This window comes from Pipra filicauda, unplaced genomic scaffold, assembly GCF_003945595.2.
Source record: "Pipra filicauda isolate LSUMZ 115617 unplaced genomic scaffold, ASM394559v2 scaffold219_size1829416_pilon, whole genome shotgun sequence".
Classification (NCBI taxonomy): domain Eukaryota; kingdom Metazoa; phylum Chordata; class Aves; order Passeriformes; family Pipridae; genus Pipra; species Pipra filicauda.
This window is the reverse complement of record NW_024104331.1, coordinates 166,071-190,457: the sequence shown is the minus strand read 5'-3', so window position 1 is coordinate 190,457 and position 24,387 is coordinate 166,071. Positions and strand designations below refer to the sequence as shown.

Here is a 24,387-nt window from a genome sequence, read left to right as displayed (position 1 = left end):
TGTGGGTGGGAAGGGATGGAGGAGTGCCCGTGGTGGGACAGGGGGGCAAGACAAAGCCCCGCCTTCCCCCTGGTCTCATCCCAGCCCGGGGAAGGGGGGGCTGTGCCCGTTGGCTGCCCGCAGCTCCCTGCCCACCCACCGGTGGTATTTAATCACCCGTGGGTGCAGGGCAGCAGCGTGGGCAGGATGGAGGGGCTGAGGGGGCTGCTGGTGCTGGGGGCTGCTGTGCTGCTGGGTGAGCCCTCACCCTGGCTGGGCTCGGGGTGGGGGGGTGGGTGCTGTGCCCCCATCCCGGGGTGATGCCATCATGCCCCTCGCCCTGGGCACTGTGGTGGTCCTGGGCCACTGAGGGTCTTTGCCCTGGGACGGGGCTGCTCTGTCCCTGTCCCCATTCCTGGAGCTGTGGCAGGGCAGTAGGCAGTGTTCTATAGGGGGGTGTATATTTGGGGTGTGCAGGGGGGGCTTTGGGGTGCCCCTGAGCTGGTCACACCCCCAGGGAGATTGGAGATCGGTCAGCCAGAGGGCGGGTGGAGGAGTGGGGACCCCTGGCTTGGGGACCCCCAGTGTCTGCCCTGCCTTGCCACCAGCACAGGCTCCCCTGGGTCTGTCCCCCTCTCCTGAGGGACAGCAGGCCAAGGGCCAGCACTGCTGCCAGCCCCTGCGGTGGGGAGATGGGAAATCAGGGGGGTTGGGGTTTGTTTCCGTTTTTCTTGCAGGAGCAGAGTGCAGAGGTCCTTTGGAGACACCCACATTTGGGGACATCTACCATGTCACAGGTACTGCTCAGGGACAGGGTGCCCAGCCCAAGGGGGTCCTGCACCTCCAGCCACCGGCTCCCACCTGACATGCCTGAGCAAGGAGGCTCCAATTCCCCCAGGAATGCCGAAGTTGGGGTGCTCGGGGCCGTGGGGCGCTGCTGGGGGTGACCATGGGGTGATGCTGCGGGACCCCAGGGTGCTCCAGAGGGTCAGGGAAGGGGGACAGGGGATGCCCCTGAGGCTCAGCCCCGCTCCACAGCCCCCGAGTCCCGCCTCTCTGTGCCCACAGGAATCATCAGCCTGCCCTATGCAGAGATCAGGGAGCCTTTTGAAGCCTGGTACAACCTCACGGGGGGGAAGAGCCGCATCGAGTACTACGGTGGTGGGTGCAGAAGGGGGTCCGGCCCCCCGCCCCTCAGCATCCCCTTCCTTCTGCCCCAGCACCTCTGGGGAAAACACCAGGAGAGCCCCGAGAGGCATCACTGTGCCAGGCTTGACATTCCCTGCCCGCAGGCCAAGTGGTCACCTACCAGTTTGGCTCCATGGAGCCCTTCGGCGCCAGCTTCAAGGTGACCCCGGAGACCACGGAGACGGAGCTCAACGTCCGCAAGTGCTTCCGCATCAACGGCACCATCGGGGCCCTCATCGCCCCCCAGAGCGTCTTCCCCAGCCTGGAGAACTTCAGGGTGAGCCTGGGAACGGCCCTCCAGGATGTGGGATGGGGCAGGCAAAGGGAGGGACGAGGGCACTGTGTGGGTAAGGGGTGTCTGGGGGGTACCTCCCCGTGAGGCGGGAATTGGTGAACGCATGGCTGGATGTGGCCGTGGGTGATGGACTGGGGGGGTTGCATTCGGCGTGGCAGGATGCAGGGTAGGGGTGGCATCACCGTGGGGTGCCCCAGCTCATGCTGGGGTGGCACTCTGGTCCCCGCCGTGTGTCCCCAGCGCGTGCGGGAGGAGCGGTTCCGAGGGCAGCGCTGCGCCGTGTGGCAGAACGTCTCCTACTGGGGGCACAAGAAGAACGTGTACACGCTGCGGGTGGGCAGCTCTGCCCGCGGCCCCGTGCCCCTGCACTACGAGGTGAGGGGCTTCAACAGCCTCCTGGGCTCCCACTACGACAAGTACGAGATCGACTATTCCTCCTTCAGCCACCGCTTCCCGCCCGGCGTCTTCCAGCTCCCCGAGGGTGAGCATCCCTGGGCACCCACGGCCAGTGCTGACACCTAAACACTCTTAAATGTGGGCTTTTGGAAGGGTTTAGATTGGATATTAGGAAGAAATTCTTCCCTGTGAAGGTGGGGAGGCCCTGGCACAGGTTGCCCGGAGAAGCTGTGGCTGCCCCTGGATCCCTGGAAGTGTCCAAGGCCAGGTTGGATGGGGCTTGGAGCAACCTGGGCTAGTGGAAGGTGTCCCTGCCCATGGCAGGGGGGTGGAACAAGATGAGATTTAAGGTCTCTTCCAGTCCAAACCATTCCAGGATTCTATGAGCCTGATAATTTTGGTGAATTGGTTCGCCTGGGAAAAAAGCAGGATGAGAGCTGGGGTGATGTGGGTGCTCCCTTGATGCTCAGGGTGCCGGGTGGGATGGTGGGAGCTCAAGAGATGGCTCTGGAAGGATGTGTGGATGCAGATCCCCCCTGGATGGGACGGGCAGCCTTGATGGTTTTGGGGGCCCAGGAGAGCCCAGCCCAGCCCAGGAGGCACCAGCACCGCCCATGTCTCGTGGCAGGGGTGCAGTGTGAGCAGTGGCCCACGGGCAGCCCCGAGCACCTCCTCGTGGCCAACCCCATGCAGGAGTTTGTGGGGAGGGGGCCGGACACAGACCACATCCACCACCGCCTCTTCCACCGCTACAAGGAGCAGTTTGGGAAGAGCTACGGCAGCGAGGAGGAGCACGAGCACCGCAGGCACACCTTCATCCACAACATGAGGTACGGGAGGGCAGGGGGGCTGGTGGGGCTCAGGGAGGGGGTACCCTGCTCCCCTCTCACAGACACGTGGTACAGGATGTCAGGGGACAGGCTGGGGGGTCAGGAATTGGATCTCCACTCACCTCTTGGCAGGTGGAATAGGATGACAAGGCATGGGCTGGGGGGGCTCAGGGATGGGGCCCCCACTCCCCTTTCACAGACATGAGTTACAGGAGACCACGAGGATGGGCTGGGGGGGCTCAGGGATGGGGTCCTCACTCCCCTCTCACACCCCTGCGGCACAGGATGCCAGGGGATGTGCTGGGGGGGGGGGTCAGGGAGGGGGCTCCCCACTCCCCTCCCGCCGTGCCCCAGGTTCGTGCACTCCCGGAACCGCGCCGCGCTCTCCTACACGCTGGCCCTGAACCACCTGGCCGACCGCACGCCCCAGGAACTGGCAGCCCTGCGGGGCCGCCGGCGCAGCGGGGACCCCAACAACGGGCAGCCCTTCCCCGCCCACCTCTACGCCGGCCTCACCCTGCCCGAGAGCCTCGACTGGCGGCTCTACGGTGAGGAGGGGGCTGGTGACACCAGAGCTGTGCACACTGGGGTCTGTGTAGGGACAGCCAGCAGCCCAGTTGGTCACTTGTCCCCACCCCGCTGTCCCCAGGCGCCGTCACCCCCGTGAAGGACCAGGCTGTCTGTGGGTCGTGCTGGAGCTTCGCCACCACAGGGGCCATGGAAGGTGCCCTGTTCCTCAAGGTGGGAGCGGGGCTGTGCCCCACGGGGGTGGACGGGGTGCCTGCAGGGCGCCTGTCCCCATTCCTGCAGCGTGTCCCCCCCACAGACCGGTGTGCTGACCTCCCTGTCCCAACAAGTCCTCATCGACTGCTCCTGGGGCTTCGGGAACTACGCCTGTGACGGGGGGGAGGAGTGGAGAGCCTATGAGTGGATCAAGAAACACGGTGGCATCGCCAGCACCGAGTCCTACGGGCCCTACCTGGGGCAGGTGAGGGTGGCAGTGCCACTCAGAGTGGGTGCAGTGCCACCCCCTCCCCAGTCCTTCCCTCCAGGCTCTCCCAAACCAGCCATCGGCCCTTTGGCAGCAGATGGCTCCACCTCGGATGCTCCATCTGAGCTGCCCCACTCCCTCCCACCTCCTCACTACCCCAACCTGCCCCGGGACCCTGGTGCCACCTCAGCTTTCCCTGCTCCCACTCCAGAATGGCTACTGTCACTGTAACCAGTCGGAGCTGGTGGCCCCCCTGGCTGGCTACGCCCGCGTGGCACCGGGCAGTGCCGTGGCCCTGAAGGCTGCGCTGGTCAAGCACGGCCCCGTGGCCGTCAACATCGACGCCTCCCACAAGTCCTTCGCCTTCTACGCCAACGGTGTCTACGAGGAGCCCCTCTGCGGTGAGTCCCGGCCCCTGGAGGCTCCATACCCTGCTCATTGCCGCTGGGATAAGCAAAAATATGTGTAGGGTGGGATTTAGCTCCGAGACAGGGACTGAGTCGGCTTTGTTTTCTTCTCTCTTCCGTCCAGGAAACGAGACGTGGGCGCTGGACCACGCGGTGCTGGCCGTGGGCTACGGGGTCCTGCACGGCAAGGGCTACTGGCTCATCAAGAACTCCTGGTCCACCTACTGGGGCAACGACGGCTACATCCTCATGGCCATGAAGGACAACAACTGCGGCGTGGCCACCGCCGCCTCCTTCCCCATCCTGGCCTGATGTCCCCTCCTGGGCAGCTCCAGATGGATGCAGAGCTGGCAGAGGGATGTGGGGCAGTGGGAGGTAATTGTGGGGCAGCTCAGCTGGGAGGTCAGAGGATGCTCCCAGCCCTCTGCAGAGGTATTTAACCATTTTGGCAATAAAAAGCTGTAGAAGTGATTCTGTGTCCTGCTGGGGTGTCTTCAACCAGTCTCAACCCATCTGCCACCAACCACAGCCCTGGCTGTGACTGACTCTGCAGCCTCTGTGTGATGAGTTCCACCCTGTGCTCAGCCCTGTCTGGGTTACATGTGCCTGAACCCCAGGGTTGTCAGTGCCACCCCCAGAAGTGCCAGCACTCCCTTCCCCAGCAGCGGGAAGGAGCCTGAATCCTCTCTCAGAAGCTGGGCTTGGCTCAGACTCCAGTTCCCAACAGGATTCTGCCCCATCTCAGCAGTTGGTGTCGTGTTGGGAAGAGAGAGACTCCCGGGTCCTCTGCTCAGCCTCTCTCCAGGCTCCCTCACAGATCAGCACCCGGTGACTCCGTTTCCCCACCTGCCAGGGGGAAGGCAGAGCATGGGGAGGGTCCCTTGGGTGGAGGGAGCCCAGATGGACCCAAAGGAGTCATTTCACCCAGGACACTTCAGGGAGGGCTGCCTGGGGATCCTGGGGCTCAGCCAGGCTCAGAGCTGCCACTCCAGAGCTGTTGTGCTCCTTCCATCTCTCCTTGCTCCAGAGCTTCACCCCCAAACTTCGTGGCCAGGTGAAACCTCACCATAAGCCAAGGGTTTGGCGAGGGCGGTGCTGTTCTTGGGGTGTCCAGGCTGGAGATCAGTGTGGTGTGAAGGTTCATTCTTGGGGTTTGGGCTCCCTACTGATGTCCAACCTGGGACTGGAGCCAAGCTGGCAGCTCCAGCGGGCAGCCTAAAGCTGCCAGTGAGAGCTTCCCAGTTTGCCTTCCCAGCCTGAGCCCGGCTAGCAGCTGGGGAAGGGAGCCTAGGAGAGGGGAAAAATCACCCCTGGCTTGTGTCTGCATCTGCACAGGCTGTGCCTTCCCCCAGAATGAGGGTTTGGTAGTTGAGAAGTGCCATCCCCCGTGGCTACATCCCAATTTTGCACAGCAAACAGCCGGCAGCACCCAGGGAGCTGCACTTCCATCCCGGCAATGTGACTGCTCCCAGCAGAGGGGGGCAGGTCAACACTTCCCCTTGTTTTCTTTCACTTGTTCACCTGCTTATATGACACTTTGCTGATTGCTAAAGGGGTCTTTAATCATTCCCAGCAGGGGAGGCTGACTGGAATTCACGTCTGGGAGAGGAATGATCCCTGCACAGGACTAATGTGGTTTATTCCGTGGGAGTCCAGGTCTCCAGATCTTTGATTCTCTTGACTGCAGTCAATAAAACATGCTTTGACTTTCAGGGGACCGTGACTTTCAGACTCCCTTTGGAGAGGTGATGTCCTGAATTTGCTGCTGAACACGCAAGTGGCTCTGAGAGCTGGAGGTTTTGCACCCCCAAGGAAGCATTTACTGAAATTCTGCATTTGTGGCAGGAGGGATATTGCAGTTCCGAGCGTGGGTAGTTCAGGATGGCTGGGAACTTAAAAAAAAAAAAAAAACAGACCCATTTATGATATTTGAAAAGGGAGGAAACGAGAAAGGACATACCTGGAGGGAGGTTTGCAGAGCCAGCCGTGGGTTCTGGCTCCCAGCCCGGCTGAGCCGTGACCTCCAGACTTCCCTGGGCACCCAAACCTCAGAGTGGCTCCAGGTTTTGCAGAGCACAGCAAAGCACAACCACTCCAAACCCTGCTGTTTATTGGAAGCAAAGCTGGCCTGAAGGTCTGCATTTAAGGTTGCTTTTGGAAGAGGCACCTTGCCTGCAGAGCAGCAGGAAACTCCCCAAATTTGATGCCTTGACGAGGAAATATCAGCTGAGGTTGGTGCTTTAGGGGAGCAAGCACTGCCCAGACAGTGAAAGGTGAGAGGATTTGGCACCCACCTCCCACACACCCGCTTGAGACCCTCAACTTCTCCTTCAGGCTGGTGCTCCAGTGCTTAAACCGGGCAGAGACGGTGTCTGCCTGCACACTGATCCCTCTGGAGAAAGTCCAAGCTGGTGGTGGCTTGTGCTGGAGGTGGGAGCCTGTTTGGCCACCTCACGGGCTCTCCCGAGCCTCCAAACAGCTTGTTTGTCCTGCCTGATGCTCTCCTGATGCTTCTCTGGGAATTGATTCATGAAGATGCTCAGCAAAGGGTTGTCAGTCACGGTGAGGTGTGGCTTCAACTCAACAATGTCCCTGTGATGGGATGGAGTCCATGCTAAAGGGGACACTGTGCTCTCTGTCGGGTGAAGGGGGTGAAGGACAGGGCTGAGATGTCTCATTCTTCACAAAAAGGTGAGGCATTGGAGGGAGTGGAGTCCCCACCCCTGGAAGTGTTTAAGGAAAGACTGGAGGTGGCTCTCAGTGCTCTGGGCTGGGTGACAAGGTGGGGATGGGGCACAGGTTGGACTCGATGATCTCGGCGTTCTTTTCCAACCTCAGTGATTCTGTGACTGGAGCCCCCTCAGCACAGTGACATCAGCAATTCCCCTGGTTCTGGGAGCCTCCAGGATACGGGCACAGGGATGATCCCTTCTCCTCCTGCCCCGCATCAACTCACCCCTGGCATGGGGATGGGAACCTTGAGGCAATCCCAGCTCCACACTGGGCTCCAACCCCCCCTCAGCCCCGGCCAGGCCGTGGGGAGCGAGCCCAGACAGAGCTCACCATCACAAACCGCTCCTGGGAGGAATCCTGTTTCCAGTGAAACGGCCTCTCTGCGGCTGAGAGCATCCAGATCTGTGGGATCAATCTGTCCACACATCCAGCAATTCAGGGTGGGCTGGGCTTGCCAAGCTAAATTATCCTCCGAGGGAGGGCGGCCGGGATTTCAGCCGGGTTTGGTTCTTCGCCCTGCCCTCGGCTGTCCTGGATACGGCACTTCCCTCCGGAGGCAGCTGTGCTCCAGCACAGACCTTTGTGCAGCAATGCCAGGTGGCCAGAAAATGTGCTCCAGCCCAAAATCTGGCTGCCTCTCCCCGCTGGATGAATTATCTGTGAAAACCTCTCACGGCTCGCACAAAACAAGGTAATTATTCAGCAGGCAGGGGACACGCAGAGCCAGAATATGAAATTATTATCTGTTAGTGATTTACAGAGAACCACAGACGGTGTCAGGGAACAGGGGCTGAATCAAACTTGCCTTGGCAACTTCTTGGCTCTCAAATGCTCCAGACGACCTGGGGGGGAGGGGGGGAGTTGATGGAGAGCTCCCAACAACACTCCTACACCCTGGGGAAGGGGTTCCAGGGGGGCTGGATCTCCCCAGGACAGAGCAGGTGGTTCACAGAGGGGAAGGACGTGTTTTACCTAAAACCCTGAGACTTTAGGATGGCAAAGACCACAATCCAGGGGACCCCACGTCACTTTTGCTGTCTCACACAGTAGCCAGAGGGGTTTGGGGCACAAATAAACGTCCCTGCCCATGGCAGGGGCGTGGAATGAGCTAATCTTTAAGATCCCTTCCAGCCCAAACCGTTCCACGACGAAATGGTGCATCCAATTAATCTGAGCAGCCTTCCAAGCTCTGCAAAGCTCGGAGCCGCTTTGCTGCCAGCGCAGCTCTCCTGGAAAATCACCGAGGCAGCGGCTTCCTAAAGGTTCCTTCTCACACTTCCCTCAGTAGCAGCTTTACAAACGCTCTCCCTCAGCCAAATGCTTCTCCCTTGGCGCCTGCTCTGGCAGGTCTGTTGTTCACGGGCTCAAACCAAACCATTCCCTCTCCTTTTCAGCCCGAGGTATTTTGCCACTCCACACACACCCACCCCCACACCCTGACTTTTAGGCTTTAGTTGGTAGGATAGGAGGGAATGGATTCAAATTAAAAGAGGGCAGGGTTAGGTTGGGTATTAGGGAGGAATTCTTTACTCAGAGGGTGGTGAGGTACTGGAAAAGGTTTCCCAGAGAAGCTGTGGCTGCCCCATCCCTGGAAGTGTCCAAGGCCAGGTTGGACAGGGCTTGGAGCAACCTGGGCTAGTGGAAGGTGTCCCTGCCCATGGCAGGGGGGTGGAATTAGATGAGCTTTAAGGTCCCTTCCAGCCCAAATCATTCCAGGATTTCCTGTAACAGATCGCGGGCGGTTCCCTCCTCCAGGTGCTGTCAAACCCCAAAACCCGGGCGGCCCCAACCCTCCGCCTCCTCCTCGTCCTCCAAAACCCTTCCCGGGAGCGCGGCAGCCCCTGAGCAGCGAGGCGGGGTTTGTTCCCAGCCATCCCCCGCCTCTGCCAAGCTCTGCCTCCCGCTTCCCACCGACGGGATGTTTCCCAATCAGCGCCCGGCATCCAGCACAATGCGGCTAATTTCATGAAATTAAGCATTTCTCCTACACACAGCACATTTGCCCGGTGATTAGAACGAGTCCCCGAGGTAGCCAAGCACAGCAGAAGCCGGGTTTATTATGCACACCCACGCAGCCAAGCTAAAAACCCAAGACACTCCCCCGGTCCTTCCTGGGAAAGCCTGAGCAGCTCAGATTTCAGCTTCCAATTGCACCAGCCAGGACTGGGAATACTCTGTCATCTGGTGTAGGGGAAAAAAAAAAAAAGGTAAGGATAGAAGTTTCCCAAAGATTCCAAGGTATCCCTGAGTGCCTGAGAGAGGGAAGGGTGCAGGAGGACAGGGAGCAGATCACACCGTGGGTTTATTAACACAACTGTGAGTAGTTACTGCCTTTTGCTCGCTCTGTCTTGGCTTTAGAGTGAGTTTTTAACTCCAAAATGCTGTAATTCCCCCATTCCTCTGGGCTGTCAGCTCACAGCACCTCCCCTGTGTCACATTGTACAAAATGACAATTACTGGATGAGAAAAATGAGCATTTATTGTCTGTGTGCAGTGTGACCTGCCCTGGCTGCAGCGAGTCCAACCCCACTCCAGAAATGAAACAGGGCCAAATCTCCCCCGTGCTCCCACCTGGAGCTGCTGCCAAGCTGCAAACACAGGGAGCTGCAGTTTGCTCCGACCCTTCCCCACACCAGGGGCAGACCCACCCCTGGAATCCCAGCCTTGGCTGTGCCTGGGACTGGTGGGTGAGCAGCTGCAGCTGCTGGAGCCAGAGCAAAGGGGGAAGCAAGTTCAGGTGGAGGTTTTCCTCTCCCTGCAGACACCACCTCCTGCCTCATTCTCCCTTCCTCTTCCTCCAATTCTCTTTCTCTCAACCCCTCCAGCCACAGTTTTCCCTCTGCCCTGCCCCTGTCTCCTTGTGGCTCTGCTCGCCCTAAAGGTGGAGAAATCCCCTCCTCCTCCCCACCTCCTTCTGCTTCCTTCCTTCCTTCCCCCAGCCCTAACCCTCCTTCACCCACCTCCACAGAGACCTTCCCCTCACTGCAGCAGCTCCTCATCTCCCCAGCCCAGTTCTAACTCAGCTTCCACTCCTCTTCCAGCCCCCATTCCTCCCTCTGCCCTTCCCCACCACACTCCAGTTCCTCATCTCCCTTTCACTTTGTCCTGGTTTAGCCCTGCCATCCCTCCCCCTCCTTTACCCTTCCCTCAGCCCAGCTCAGCCCCTTCACAGAATCCCAGAGGTTGGAAAAGACCCCTGAGATCATCAAGTCCAGCCTATGCCCCATCCCCACCTTGTCGCCCATCCCAGAGCACTGAGAGCCACCTCCAGGGATGGGTTTTTGGCCCTGGCCCAGCTCAGCCCCTATGCCTGACCCAGCCCCACTTGGCCTGGCCCAGGTCCAGCTCAGCTGCCTTCTCCCAGCCCTGGCCTGGCCCTGCTCAGCCCCTTCTCCCAGCTCAGTTCAACCCTTTCCCATAGCCCTGGCTTAGTTCAGTTCTTCCTCCCAGTCCAGCCCAGCTCAGCCCCTTCCCTTGACTCAACTCCACTTAGCCTGGCCCTGGTCCTGCTCAGCCCCTTCCTGTGGCCCTGGCTTAGCTCAGCTCTTTCTTCCAACCCTGTCCCAGCCCTGCTCGACCCAGCCCAGTCCCTTCTCCTGGTCCTGTCTTAGCTCAGTTCCTTTTCCCAGTTCTGGCCCAGCACAGCACAGCACAGCACAGCCCAGCCCAGCCCCCTCCTGTGGCCCTGGTTTAGTTCAGGTCTTTCTCCCAGCTCAGCCCCTTGCCTTGGCCCTGTCTCAGCCCGGCCCTGGCCTAGCCCTGTTCCCAGTCCCAGCCCAGTTAAGACCAGCTCAATTCCAGCCCCACTTCCGGGTTCTCCCGCCCCCGCGCTCGAAATCTCGCGAGACCTCCCCCGCGGTTCGCGTCACGCGGGGCCGGGCGGTTGCATCACCGCAGGCCCACTCCCACGTGACGTTGGGCTCCGTCCCGCCCCCCCGCCCTGATTGACGGCACTTCAAACTAATCAGAAGCTGTTGCGGCATGAGTGACGCGGCGCGCAACCAATGGGCGGCGGTCGAGGGCGGGGCGGGCCTGCGGGGCGGGGCGGCGGGGCCGCGCCTGTCAGCAGGGCGGCGGGATGGCGGCGCTGTACGCCTGCACCAAGTGCCACCAGCGCTTCCCCTTCGAGGCGCTCAGCCAGGGACAGCAGCTCTGCAAGGTCCGGGACTGGGGATGGGAGCGGGCGGAGGGTCGGGGGGGTGAGGGGGAGGGCGCTGAGGGGGCTGGGAGGGACGTGGGGGAGGCGGTGTGGGGACTGAGGGGCTGTGAGGGGACTTGGGGGGGCAGTCTGAGTGAGGGAGCTTAGGGGGTTATTTATGAGGGGGCTGATGGGGGAGTTTGGCGAGGGCAGTTTGTCAGGGAATCGTGGAGGGTGGTCTTTGGGGGGCTGTTTGTGAGGGAACTGTGAGGGAGCTGAGGGTGGGGGGTTGTGAGGGAACTGAGGGAGCTTGGGGGGGACAGTTTATGAGTAGGCTGATGGGGGGCGGTCTGTGAGGGGGCTGGGGAGGGCAGCTTGTCAGGGAATTGGAGGGGGTGGTCTATGAGGGAATTGGGGAGGTAGTTTGTGAGGGAGCTGCTGGGAGAGGCTGTCTGTGAGGTAGTTGGGGGGGGGCTGAGGGGTTTTTACCCCTTGGATCGCTGTTTGTGAGGGAGGGCAGGCAGGGGGTGTTTTTGAGGGGTCTGGGGGCTCTTAGAGGGACTGAGGGTAATTGAGGGGCTGTTTGTGAGGAGGCACTGGGGGTATCTATGGAGACTGGGGAGTTGTGAGGCTATTTGGGGTCTGTGGGGTGGGCGGGGGGGAGTGTAGGTGAGGCCCTGGGAACATTTGGGAGGTTTGGAGGGGCTGGAGCAAGGGGTAGAGCCTGGGGGCTGTCAGGGGGGTATCTGGGGAGCCGCTGAGAGGAGCTGTTTGTCAGGGGGACCTGAGGGCACTGAAGGCAGTTTGGGGGTGCTGGGGGTGTTTGGAGGGTGTTGGAGTGGGAGTCATGGGGATATTGGGGGGACATGGGGGGCTGTTCCTGAGGGAAGGCCTGGGGGCACCTGAAGGGCTGTTTGTGAGGAGGGCTCTTAGCAAGGAGAGAGGTGTGGAGGGTTTGGGGGGTCCTGAGAGGTTTGGGAGCGTCTGGGGACACAAATGGGAGATCTGATGGTACCTTGAAAGAAGGAGGTGGGTTTTGGGGCACAGTCTAGGTGGGGAAGAATGAAATCAGGGATGAGATGGGGCAGGAACTGGAGTAATGTGGGATCTCTGGGGCAAAGCAGGTGAGTGTGGGGAGCCTGAGAGAGCTATGATGGGAGGAGAGCAGGGCTGGAGGCACCGGGAGCTGCTGGAGGGCAGAGCTGTGAGTAACTGAGGCAGGATTGTGTGTTCCTGCCCTGGGAGCCCAGGCCACCCCGTGTCCCTGCTCGGGCACAAACAAGCCCCGGTCATGGATCTCAGTTCACTCCTGGCTCACCTGTGACACATCCCTGCCAGCCTCCCTTGTCCATCATGACTAAAGGCAGGAAGCGTTTGGGAGTGGAGGGCAGCAGGAGCTGTGGGATTTGGGGAATGGGAGCGTGGGAGCAGCACTGCACCTCACTGAACCCCTGTGTCCTTGCAGGAGTGCCGGATTGCTCACCCCATTGTTAAATGCACTTACTGCAGGACTGAATTCCAGCAGGAAAGGTAAATGCCTGCTGAGCTGGGCAGATCCATGTTTCCTGTGGAGCAGACACACCTGGGTGACTGTAGTGCTTCCACACCTCTGCTGACTGAGCCGTAATTGCTGCCATGGAATACCTGGGGGACCTTTGCCCGCCTTCAAAGGTCTGCTGGGCGAGTCCCAGTGTCTGCAGTGCCCTTGGGTCACACCTTTTGCTTGGGTTTTATTTTTGGTCGGCGCTCAGATGCATCTTCCAGTGAAGGCTCTGGTGTTTCTGCCCACGAATTTTCCTCTTACCTGATTTCTGGTACCCAGAACTTCCTTCCTGTCGTGTTCCCTTCAGCTGGGCTTTTGCCTTTTTGCATTTTGACAAGTCAGAGGGAGGACTGGTAAACCCAGAGCCAAGTGGGGTGTTCCTTCCTGTGTTTGCTTGACAAATACACTTCTGTCCTCACCTGCCTTACCCTCATCCTCCAGGATGGTGCTGAATCACTCCTGCTCCCAATTAGTCAGTGATCAAATCCTGTGTTCGTAAGGACAAAAAAAAACTGGTGTCATCTGGGGATGCCTTAATTAAAAGACAACTCTTAGTGATGCCACTTTTTGGCAACTTTTGCTCAGCCAGATGGGGTTAGGAAGAGCACTTTGATATCTGAGTCCCAGAGATGGAGCAGAGGGGAGGCTGGGATCACACCCAGGGATCCTGGGATTCCCAACCACAGAAGTTTCATTTTCTGTCAGGAAGTGTCAGTGGAATGACCTGCCCTTTGTTTTTTTTAACAGCAAAACCAACACAATATGCAAGAAGTGTGCTCAGAACGTGAAGCTCTACGGCACAGTAAGTGATTCATGAGCCTCCCTTCCTTTCATCTCTCTTGTCTTTATCCTGCTGAAATCCCAGAGCAGTTTATGGACTGGCTCTGCTGTAAGAGCATGACTGATCAATACCACAGGTCACTCAAGCGTGAAGCTTTGACTTTTTCTCTTCTTTTAGCGCCGAAAAAGAGCAGCTTTGCATCATTTAAGGCCAGGAAATGATCTGTTCGATACCCAGCAGAAACAGCAGTGTGCTTACAGACCGAGATTGCTGCAGGAAGCAGTGATAAATCTTTATTTCCTGCCTGTCTGAAGTCTGAAATAGAGATTTGGACTGGTTCTGTTTGGGTGTTAGACGTTTTTCTAAAGATTTCACAGCACTTGGGTGCCATGGATAGATACACCCAGCTGGAGGCCAGGGGTCCAAATGGAGTTATGTCTCTTGGATCAGCGTCATATGAGGAAAGAAAAATTAGAAATTAGGGGGAGGAGGGGAAGGAGCAATGTATTAATCAGTTGTTCTTGTTTCCTGAAGCCAAAGCCCTGCCAGTACTGCAACATCATAGCAGCATTTATTGGAAACAAGTGCCAGCGTTGCACCAACTCGGAGAAGAAGTATGGCCCCCCTCACTCGTGTGAGCAGTGCAAGCAGCAGTGTGCCTTCGACAGGAAGGACGACAGGAAGAAGGTCAGTATTGCTGGAAAAGGAGGCTGGAAAGGGGAAAGGGCTCATCACAGTGATCCTCTGCCCACCTCCTTCACGGCTTCTCCAGCATTCCTGATCAGACAAGGGGGAATGGCTTCACCTTGACAGAGGGCAGGGTTAGATGGGATATTGGGAAGGAATTGTTGGCTGGGAGGGTGGGGAGGCCCTGGCACAGGTTGCCCAGAGAAGCTGTGGCTGCCCCATCCCTGGGAGTGTCCAAGGCCAGGTTGGACAGGGCTTGGAGCAACCTGGGATGGTGGAAGGTGTCCCTGCCCATGGCAGGGGGTGGGACTGGATGACCTTTAAGGTCCCTTCCACCCCAAACCATTCCATGGTTCCAAAAGGGGTTGTCCCTTGGTTATGGAGTGTTTCTGGGGAGTTGAGCTTTGCTGTGCTTTAGAGCTGTTTAATTTTTAAGCCCCTTCTGCTCCTCTGCCAGACCTACTGAGAAAGATCTCTTAGATTTATCCCAAGGGGTGGCAGAGGAGCAGAGGCCTCTGAGTGAGAAGCGAGGTGCTGCTCGGGGAGAGGGATGGGGAATGATATTTGGAAGGAGCTGGAACTGTTGTACCAGGAAACCCATTCCATGGCTTCTGCACAGCCTTGGCTTAAACACCCTAAGTGCTCTGTAGGAGGTGTGTATTCCCAATGTTTGTATTCCCAAGGCCTGCTTCCTGCAGACTGTAAACATCTCCTCATTTAGGAGGCTGCTCTGATAATCCCTGTCCTGCTGAGCCTCCTCTTGCTGGTTTGGTGTCCATCCAGGGGATCCTCTTTGAGTCCCTGCTTGTTCATACGTGATCTTAAGCCTGAGGGTGCTTTTTGCCTTTTCTCTATTTGCTTTATGAGCAGGGAAAAAAAGGCCCAAACTCCTTTCTCCCTCCCTTTCCAGGTGGATGGGAAGCTGCTGTGCTGGTTGTGCACGTTGTCCTACAAACGGGTCCTGCAGAAGACCAAAGAGCAGTGCAAGCACCTGAGCAGCTCTTCCCGGGCCAGCCTGCAGGAGAAGGAGCAGTTCAGCAGGCTCAGCAGTGGCAGCCACTACAACAGGTAACCTTGGGGAAGGCTTTGGGCACTGTCTAAGTGCAGGAGGACCTGGCTAAGCCAGGCTTTGCTTGTTTTTAAACCCCACTGTGCTGCAGACTTGTGATCTGACTTGCTGAACTTGTACACAATGGAAGTTGCATTTGTAGAATGTAATGATTAAAATGCAGATTTTTCAGCAGGAGTTCTTCACCCACGTGCTGCTCTGCCTGACTCATTGTTTTCTGATTATTTTTAGTCTCCAGCGACTCTTCAAGGAATGAATTTTTTATCGCTCTTTCTTGCACCGGGAAATATTGTTTTAATGGGATCAAAGTGGGTGGGAATATTTATCTGCCTCTCTCTGTCTTAGACTGAAAGTCATTCAGGTTCTGACATACAACTTCCTCCTTTTTTTCTAGCCAGAAAACCTTATCCACCTCTTCCATTCAGAACGAAATCCCAAAGAAGAAAGCCAAGTTTGACGCCATATCTGCCAATGGTGACAGGTGAGCTTGTTACATGGGGAAATTGTGGGTGGGTGGGCTTGTTTGCTGAGTTTATCTAAGACAGAGTTGTGTGTGAACAGCAGGAAGCTCTTATGCCAGAGCAGGGATCTCGGGCTTTGGGCCCTCGAGGGGCTGCACTAGAACCTGGCAGGCCAGTGTTGCCTGGCATTTAGACACAGGTTGGAAGAGGAAAACAGTACTGAGCACCTGCAGGGTTTGTGCTCCTGCAGGGAGACCCTCGGAGGACAGGAGAGGATCCAGACCCACCTCCCATGTCCCCTCCTGCCTTTGGGGGAGGGACGAGCAACCGAACAGCTTTGCTTGAAAGGTTGTGGACTCCTCATCCCTGCAAGTGTCCAAGGCCAGGCTGGATGGGGCTTGGAGCAACCTGGGCTAGTGGAAGGTGTCCCTGCCCATGGCAGGGGGGTGGAATGAAGTGAGCTTTAAGGTCCCTTGCAACCCAAACCATTCCATGATTCTGTGAGAGCATCCAACCCCATTCTGCTGTCACACTCAGTGCTGGGTCACGTTGTCACCAGCTGCCTGTGCAGCAGGATGGGGGTCACTAGCGAAAACAGGAGATTAAGGTGGATTTGTGTTTTTGTGGTCTTGTACATGCATATTTTCATTCCTGCCTTTCCTCTCTGATTCTCAGCGTTCCTTCCTCTCCCGAGATGCTTTGCCCCCTTATCCAGAGGGCCCCGTCCACGTTGGCGCAGTGGGCTGCTTCCCAACAGGCTCTCGGGGCCCACCATTGTCCTGTTGCTCAAGGCACTGACATCCTGAAGTGAGATCACCTGTTGTTTTCTCCCCTCCCTCCCTGGGAACTGCCTCACACACGGGAACTCTCCCTCTCCATGGATCTCTTTCTAAACAGCAGGGATTTGGGAGCATGGACCAGAGCGTAGTTAGTGCCAAAGGGTCTGGTAAAGCCCCTGGTAATTCATCACCACCTGCCTTGAATGTCTCTGAGATCACAGAGATGATGCTGTAGATGCTGTTGACACCCAGTCAGTGTTGATGTCTGAAATGCTCCCATGGGAAATGCCTCATCCCTGGAAGTGTCCAAGGCCAGGTTGGATGGGGCTTGGAGCAACCTGCACTAGTGGAGGGTGTCCCTGCCCATGGCAGGGGGGTGGAACGAGATCTTCTTTAAGTCCCTTCCAACCCAAACCATTCCATGATTCTCTAAAATAGACCTCCAGTGATTTTGTAGGGCAGTGGCTCCCACAGAGTGGTCTACAAGACCATTTACCACCTGAGCAGTGTTGTAACTAAAAAGTTGAAAAAATTTAAGGATTAAATATAGCTTGGGAGCCGTGGCTGAGCACAGAGGGGTCAGAATTCATCTCCCTTCAGCGCTGCTGGAGCCAAAGGAGAGGCTGGACACAGGTTGCAGGTAGAACTGGGGCAGCCCTTCAGTCCTGCTGCAGCTTTCCCTCTAGAGAGGCTGTAGGACAGCACCAAGTGTTTTTATCTCCCCATTAAATCCTGGGCTGAGATCTCATAACTCCCTGTAACAGCCCTGCTGGCTTAAAAACACCCAAACCCTGAAATGTCCAGTGCTCTGGGGTTGCTCAAGCCATTCCTTTAGAAAACAGGAGCATGGATTGGAGCAATCAAGTGCCTCCTTCCTGCTCTCGTGTCAGATATTGTCAGTCTGGCTCCTGCCAAGGCTGTGGGCCTTGCTACAGACTTTTTTTTTTTTTTATGAATCCCAGTAACAAACTGAGTGTAAATTTAGCAACTAAAGAGCTCCAGCAACGTGCTGCAGAAAAGGCAAGAGCTGCAGCTGCCTTAAATAGACACATGTGTCTTGAGTGGAATAATAATGGGGGTTCATGGAATGGGGTTTTGGAGTTCCTGAGGTTGGTTTTTTTTCTTTTTTGTGAGGATGAACCCCTAAAACCCTCCCCATTTACAGTATTTTCTGTAAGATTGTCCTCCCCAGAGTCAGCCTGGAGTTTGGGGCAGAGCCTGGGCATGGGGTTGGGGTCTGCAGCAGCACAGTCTGGTGCAGCCTCACCTGGGCAAAATTTGGGCATGTTTGAGCTCAGTTGACTTTGGCAACACCTCCAACAAGGTCCAGCTTATCTGAAATCGTCGCTCCTTTTTGGATACTGTAGGAATTCCTTTACCGTGTCTTACAGAATTCTCTCTGCATGTGTTTGCTTACATATTTTGGGTGGCTCTTGCTCCCAATGGCTGTGACTGTGGGGACAGGGCGATTCCCAACAGTCATTTAAAGGGTGGTGTTGAATGGTTTGTCCTGGGGGAGCTCTGGGAGGAGCAAATAGCTCTGGCCCCGCTGCAGGGGCGGTGGTTTTCCCTCACAGTGCTCTCAGCACATCTTGCAGCAGACTTGGCTTTACTAATCCTTACTAATCCCGCCCCTCAGTCCTACTCTGGCTTCACCTCCAGCCTCTGGAGCTCTCCTGGTCCTCATTTGGGCAGTTTTGATGTCCCCATCCTCTCTCGTTTTTACACTGCAGGCTCTGCAGAGGGAACAGGCTGTGGCCCCTTCTCCTCTCACTGCAAACAAGGTGCTAAATTGGGCTTTTAACACCAGGCAGCGACAGCTGGGGGAGGGCAGCGGTGCCTGAGGGTGCTCAGCGGCAAAGTTGCCTTGTAAAAGGGTCCTCATTTTGCACAGAAAAGGTTCTCATTTGCATAGAAGAGTCCTGGCTTTAAAAAGATTAAAACTGTGGGACTTGGGCTGAACTGCACCAGCTTTTGGGGTGGTGGGGGGAGTGCAGGTCCAGATGCTGGTCCTTTGGCCTGGATGGAGTTTTGCATGTGAGAGATGTTTTTCTTGGAATCCCAGAATGGTTCGGGTTGGAAGGAACATTAAAGCCCATCTCATTCCACCCTGCCACGGGCAGGGACCCCTTCCACTAGCCCAGGTTGCTCCCTTGGACACTTCCAGGGATGGGGAGAATTTCTTCTCAATATCCCATCTCACCCTACCCTCTGGCAGTGGGAAGCCATTCCCTGTGTCCTGTCCTTCCATCCCTTGTCCCCAGTCCTTCTCTAGCTCTCCTGGAGCCCCTTTAGGCACTGGAAGGGGCTCCAAGGCCTCCCTGGAGCCTTCTCTTCTCCAGCTCTCCCAGCCTGGCTCCAGGGCAGTGGGGCTCCAGCCCTTGGAGCATCTCTGTGGCCTCTGAACTCGCTCCAGCAGCTCCAGGCCCTCCTGGTGTTGGGGGCCCAGGGCTGGCTGCTGTATTCTAGGTGGGTTTTGTCTGAGGTGAAGCCTGGCTGCTGGTTCCATGCCTGATCTGTGCCTCTTCACGCCAGCCTGACTTGAATAGCAAAATCCTTAAGCTTGGCATTTGCTTTGCCTAATTTCAGCCATTTAACAGGTGTGGAGTTTAAGGCAGTCAATTTGGTTTCTGTTCCAGTCAATAGAGAGCCAGGTGCCTTTGGAACAGCTCCATTTTTGTCCTCTGTCTGCACTGAAAACAACGGGAGCTCATCAATTCCCCTTTAATTAGCAACGTGCATTTTCGGCTGTTTGAACAGGGGGAGCACATGCCCACCGACCTAGCCCAGGGATGCTGAGTGTATTTGTATAGAGGATATGGCTCTTTTTTTTTTTTTTTTTTTTTTTTTGCTTGGTTGTTTTAGTTCCTGATCTGTTTTTTAAAGGAATGAAGTGACTTGCATTTGGCAGTTTTCCTTCCAGTTTTGGAGTCTCAGGCTGCTCCCTTAAAGACAGAGGAACCTTTCATTTGTCAGCCTTCAAAAAATATAAAAGAAGAGGGAATCAAAAAAAAAAAAAAGCTGCTTTTTTAATTAGCACCTTGACATATTTGAGGGGGCATTTTGCAGCAACTGGACAGGAAAGTACCTGCCTGATATTTATTTATACTTTATCTCCCCCCCCCCAGCAGGGGATCCCTGATAACTCCAAGCCCTCGTTCCCAGCTGGTGGGTGCTCTGTGGAAGGTTGGTGTCCCTCCTGTCCCTTCTCCCCACTGGGTGGCAGGGCTGGCTCTCACCTTCCCTGCTCCACGACGTGCTGGGCAGCAGGAGCTGCCAAGCAGGGAATTTTTCCTGCTGGAGCTGCTCAGGGAAATGGGAGCATCTCCCAGCACTCTTTATCCCCCCAGGGCACGGCAGGAGGGAAGCGTGCCTGGGCAAAGGAATGGTGTGTCAAGGGATTGTTTTTAGCCAGAGGGAATGGTGAGGAAGCCTTTTTTTCTCCGTGGAGGCTGGGGTTTTTTTGATTTCTCCCTCTCCTCCCCAGCATATTTGCACTGAGTGGGAAATTAAAGCTGCTGTTGGTAACGTGCTTGCACACAGGAAGGTGATGGAGCTCCCACCATCATCCTGCACAGCCTGCGCTTGGGAAAACTACTCGGGAACAGTTTTAAAATGGATCCAGCGTGCCCAGAGTGCTGCCACATCTCGGTGTGGGCTCTGCTGTCAGCATGTTTTAGCCATGCCAGGCTCCTCCACCGCGGGCTGTCTCCTGCAGCCCCTCAGCCCCGAGTTTTCCTTTGCCAAGCTTTCTTTCCCAGCGCCTCAGGGCCATCCTCTGACTCTCAGATCTGGGAAGCTGCCTCTGCTTAGTTCCCCTCTGTAGATCCCCAGCACAGTGGGGGAAGGAGCCTTTCTCCTGCCACATCCTCACTAACGAGTCCAGTCAAAGCAGGCTGTGCTTTTAATTAGGAAATGGATCGTTTCCAGGCGCTAGAGGAGACCCCGTGTGAGGTGAGCAGTGGGTACTCTCTGCCTTGGTGGGGAACTGAAAGCTCAGAGGTGGAAACATCCTTGAGAGAGGCAGAATTTTGGGTTCAGACCGTGCCTTCCACACGTGCCTGCCACACCCTGCTGCAGCTCCCAGCTTTAGAGCTCAGTGATGACCTACTCTGGAGGCTTTAAAAAAAAAAGAGTCAGGCTCCAGGTGACCCTGGCGATTTATCTTTATTTATCTGATAACAGCCAGACCTGAAGTCCATCTTCTAGGTTAGGCTTTGTTGTCTCATTGCTGCTCAGTTTTTATACAGCAGTTTCAGGTGTGTGTGGCTGGGAGTGCACTGCCCTCTTAGCACCAGGAGATAAAAAACAGCCTTAGGGGTGGAACAGAGGGCAGGGAAAAATCGGGTGAGCTCCCTGGGCCTCTGGCTGCAGCTTGTGGTATCTTATGATCCAGAATATTCCTGCAGCACAGGACTGTGTGTGGCTGCCCCGGGTCACTGGGTGTCTCGTAGGGAGGTTTGTGATTTACCAGTCCAGATAAGTTCCCAGCTGGTTGCTTATGATTAGAGACCTGGTGGTGTACAGGTGATGTGCTCAGCTATTTCTCTGTCTTCCCAGAGAGTTTTTCCTGCTCTGAGATAATGAAGCTTCTCCCTAAATTGCTTTACCGTGGCAGAACCAAAATACAAAGTCCAGCATGTTTTTTACCCCTTTTTCCTGCTGAGGACAGTGCTGACTTCAATTTAGCTGTTCCCTTTGCTCTGTTTGTTGAACTTGGGCGTTATTTGTTTCTCTTTCATGTCCCCTCCCTGCCAGAATGTTTGTTTACATTCAGTGGGAAGTTCTGCGGTGCATCCAAGGACTGCCTGTGAGCAAAGGAGTTCCAGAGGGATCATAAAAGTTTCAGTATTTCTCTGATTGCTGTCTTCAGCTCTTTGGTTTGAAAAAGGATCCTGAAGGATCCTGAAACGATTCCCATCCGAATGCATCCGTGGGAGTTTCCCCTGACTCAGTGGAAGTGAGGGTTGTGCTGAGAGCCTCTCCCTGTGCTTTGCTGCAGCTTTTCTCCAGACCTCGCCCTGGACTCCCCTGGCACCGACCACTTTGTCATCATTGCCCAGCTGAAGGAGGAAGTGGCTACTTTAAAAAAGATGCTGCACCAGAAGGATCAGATGATTCTGGAGAAGGAGAAGAAGGTACAGCCCTTGGCTTGCTTCCCCCCCAGCAGGCTGGAATGTTCTCACAGATCACACTCCAAGACACAGCCTGGCTTTTTATCTTGGAGTGAGCAAGAGCATGTCTGGCTGTTTGCAGGCTGTCTCCTGTCCAAAGCCAAGAGGCTCTCTGGACCCACCCAGGAGATCTCATTTCATAAAGGGTCACTTCCTGACCACTCTCTTGGAGACCTCTGTGTGTGGGCAAGACTGGGAGTGAACATGCTGCTGCTTGCAGTCCCTGTGCTGCTCAGGGACAGGGTTCTGGTGTGGTTGCACTCCCCCAGCACGTCTCTGACCTCAGCCAGTCTCACACACCTTCTGCAGAGGTGTTTTCCGTGGCAGGGAGCGTCTGGGGGGAGGGAATTCATTGCCTCTTCCAGCTCCCTTGCTCCTTCCTGGTTTCTTCCCAGATCACGGAGCTGAAAGCCGACCTGCAGTACCAGGAATCACAGATGAGGGCAAAGATGAACCAGATGGAGAAGACACACAAGGAGGTCATGGAGCAGTTACAGGTGACACACTCTTGGGTCAATTTGCTGGGCTGTGCTTTATCTGGGAGTGACTGAGGACACTCCTGATCACAACACCCCGTGAGCTCCTGCACACACGGCTGTTAATCCTTCTCATCCCTGTCCTACAGCCTCTGCACTGCATTCCAACCTCCATTTCACACTTACTGTGTTGTAAAGTGCTGTGTTGTGTCCCTCATGGACTAGGCTGAAACCATCAGACTCATTTTACCTATTGCCAAAATCAGGTTTGAACTTGTTTTTCCAGCCTGCAGAACCTTTTGTGAGCTCCCTGCACCTCTAAATCGCCTCCTTGTGATTGGTGTGACCAGTAAGGAGGGAGAACAAAGGAACGATTGGCAGTTCCTTTAGCCCTGTATCTCTCTAGTCCAAATAAAGAAGTCCCTGAGCTGGAGGGAAGAGGGAGAGCAGGATTTTTGCCAGGGCTGTGGAGACAACAGCGATTATCAGCGTGAATAGCCCGAGCCATCGAAGGGATCAGGTCAAAGGGGGAGAAATCAGACAGAGAAATGAACTTTGCACCCTTTAATTACTCTGGGTATATAAAGATCTAAAGCCCCAGCGATGAGAGGTGGGAGGGGATGAGACAAAAGGCTTCTGTTGCCTCTGAGGAAAGAGCCCCTCCTCCATCCAACATTCCCGGGGAAGTATCCCAGTGCAGGGCAGGTTTTGGAGCCTCCAGCTGCTGTCAGAGTGCTGGTGGCTGTGATATCCCCTTGACCATGCTCATCCTTCTGCCTGGCTGAAGGCTGGAATATCTGTGTGTGGTGTGGAGAGGGCTGGCTGTGCCTCCTGCTCCCTGTGAGGGAGGAGAAGGAAGCATCAGCTCCAGGAGCAGTTGTGTCCCAGCCACCTGCCTCTCCTGGGGATTTCCATGTTGGGCCCAGCTCTGGCTGGGACTGCCCTGATCTCTGGTGTCCAAGTGTTTTCTGCTGGTATTGGCTGGTGCTCTGGAAGTTTCACTGATTCCAGAATAAAACTCAAATCCTCTCAGAGTGTACTGTAGGTGCCTTGAATTGTTCATATGGATCCTTTTCTGACCAGGCTCTCAGGTTTTAATATTTTATCTTTGTCCTTTCTGGGGGGGGCTGGGATGGGAGAGCCCCTTCTAGGTGGTCAGAGGTGAGCTCAACATCTGCCTCCTTTTCCACCTCTGTGCAGGATGCCAGCAGCTCCTGCCCAGGCAATTCTGGGAACCCAAGAGCTGCTGCTGATCCATACCCTTAAACACCCCTTTTCCCTGTTCCCAGGCCAAGAACAGAGAACTCCTGAAGCAAGCGGCTGCCCTGTCGAAAGGCAAAAAGCCGGAGAAGTCGGGAGCAATAACCTCCCCTTAAAGCCAACCCCCCAGTCTGGGAGCTTTCCCCAGCATTAGCCAAGGAGTCTGGGAGACCTGCTGGATCCCTGGAAGCCAAAACCTCCGTGTTGTCACTGTCCCACTGCCGTGGACTCCATGGGAATTCCTGATGTGTGTTGCCTTCCGACAGCATGCTCGAGCGTGGCCGGTTTCCATCCACAGGGAGAGGTCCCAGGCCTTCCTAAATCCCCCCTGAAGTACTGTTTTCTGGGAGAAATCTTTCCCTAGCCAGTTGCTACCACTGCCAGCCCTTTCCATGAGCAAACAGGAACCTGCTGCATTAGGGGCTCCTTGCTGGTTCCCAGCCTGCTGCTGCGAGGGAATTGCTGTGGCCAGTTGTCCCGCAGATAAAGCGGGAGCTGGGTGTGGTGGGAGCTGGATTCTTTTTTCCCCTTGAACTGTTCCCTCTTCAAAAGGGAGCCAAGAACTCACCAGCCCAACAGATGTTCCTGGGAGGTTGTGCCACTGCTGACAAACGGTTGATCCAGTTTTTTTGAAGATGCTTCCAAAATGGGGGCTGTGTATTTATCTTGGAAGATTTTTTTGTGTGTGTTTTGTTTTGGATTTTTTTTTTCTTCTTCTTCTTTTCTCTGTCAACTCGACAGACCAAACTGCCTGGTTTTGTGTTTCCTTGTTTTTCTGATGAGAGCTTTTGGGTTGGGAGCCAGAGTGGAACGATACAGCCCCAAACCCATCCCAAATTCCCCCCACCAGCTCCCTGGTTACGTGGTGACCTTTGGGGCTTCGATGACTTCTGCAGCTTGGTGTGATCCCTCTTCTCCCCCCTTTCCCTGCCCCTTCCAGATGCAGGGGCCAGCTTGGCTCCAGGAAAGCACTTACTCAGGCAGCCACCTGAGCCAGGGAGTGTTTTTTTTGGGGGGGGGGGGCTCTCCAGGGATTTTTCTCACTGCTGATTCCAAACCAGCAGGATCAAAGGGCTATGAGAGTTCCCTGTACCAGGGATGTGCTGCCCCGAAACAGCACAGCCACCACTGACCCTTCCAGCCAGGCCAGGGCCCCCCAGGCGCCTCTTTTGGTGGAAAAAAGGCACTTGGAGGGGAAGC

At 56.0% G+C, this 24,387-nt stretch overlaps 2 protein-coding genes across 4 annotated transcripts; both read left to right on the top strand.

Annotated features, from left to right (window-relative positions):
- The first annotated feature begins 186 nt into the window (after positions 1–186).
- On the top strand, positions 187–4,518 carry LOC113997958 (digestive cysteine proteinase 1-like). The gene is made up of 11 exons (XM_039381269.1): positions 187–235; positions 717–776; positions 1,048–1,140; positions 1,272–1,444; positions 1,703–1,943; positions 2,487–2,688; positions 3,043–3,236; positions 3,338–3,429; positions 3,515–3,676; positions 3,891–4,080; positions 4,211–4,518. The coding sequence occupies exons 1-11, from the start codon at positions 187–189 to the stop codon at positions 4,396–4,398; spliced, it is 1,644 nt and encodes a 547-aa protein (XP_039237203.1). The 3' UTR covers positions 4,399–4,518.
- A 6,345-nt stretch (positions 4,519–10,863) lies between these two features.
- On the top strand, positions 10,864–23,938 carry FAM76A (family with sequence similarity 76 member A). Of its 3 annotated transcripts, none has more exons than XM_027740318.2 (10): positions 10,864–10,978; positions 12,423–12,487; positions 13,248–13,302; positions 13,816–13,968; positions 14,879–15,036; positions 15,432–15,518; positions 16,174–16,305; positions 21,280–21,415; positions 21,847–21,948; positions 23,217–23,938. In XM_027740318.2, the coding sequence occupies exons 1-10, from the start codon at positions 10,898–10,900 to the stop codon at positions 23,301–23,303; spliced, it is 1,056 nt and encodes a 351-aa protein (XP_027596119.1). In that variant the 5' UTR covers positions 10,864–10,897; the 3' UTR covers positions 23,304–23,938. The 3 variants fall into 3 exon arrangements, with proteins under 3 accessions (XP_027596119.1, XP_027596121.1, XP_027596122.1); XM_027740320.2 differs by lacking the exon at positions 23,217–23,938 and adding an exon at positions 22,214–22,961; XM_027740321.2 differs by lacking the exon at positions 16,174–16,305.
- The last annotated feature ends 449 nt before the right edge of the window (positions 23,939–24,387 follow it).

Bases quoted from the DNA above. Each gene is read 5' to 3' on its own strand.
- LOC113997958 (XM_039381269.1), top strand. From the start codon at position 187: ATGGAGGGGCTGAGGGGGCTGCTGGTGCTGGGGGCTGCTGTGCTGCTG. The intron at 1,445-1,702 runs GTGAGCCTGGGA...GTGTGTCCCCAG, and splicing joins CCAGCCTGGAGAACTTCAGG to CGCGTGCGGGAGGAGCGGTT. The intron at 4,081-4,210 runs GTGAGTCCCGGC...TCTTCCGTCCAG, and splicing joins CTACGAGGAGCCCCTCTGCG to GAAACGAGACGTGGGCGCTG.
- FAM76A (XM_027740318.2), top strand. From the start codon at position 10,898: ATGGCGGCGCTGTACGCCTGCACCAAGTGCCACCAGCGCTTCCCCTTC. The intron at 13,303-13,815 runs GTAAGTGATTCA...TGTTTCCTGAAG, and splicing joins ACGTGAAGCTCTACGGCACA to CCAAAGCCCTGCCAGTACTG. The intron at 21,416-21,846 runs GTACAGCCCTTG...GTTTCTTCCCAG, and splicing joins TTCTGGAGAAGGAGAAGAAG to ATCACGGAGCTGAAAGCCGA.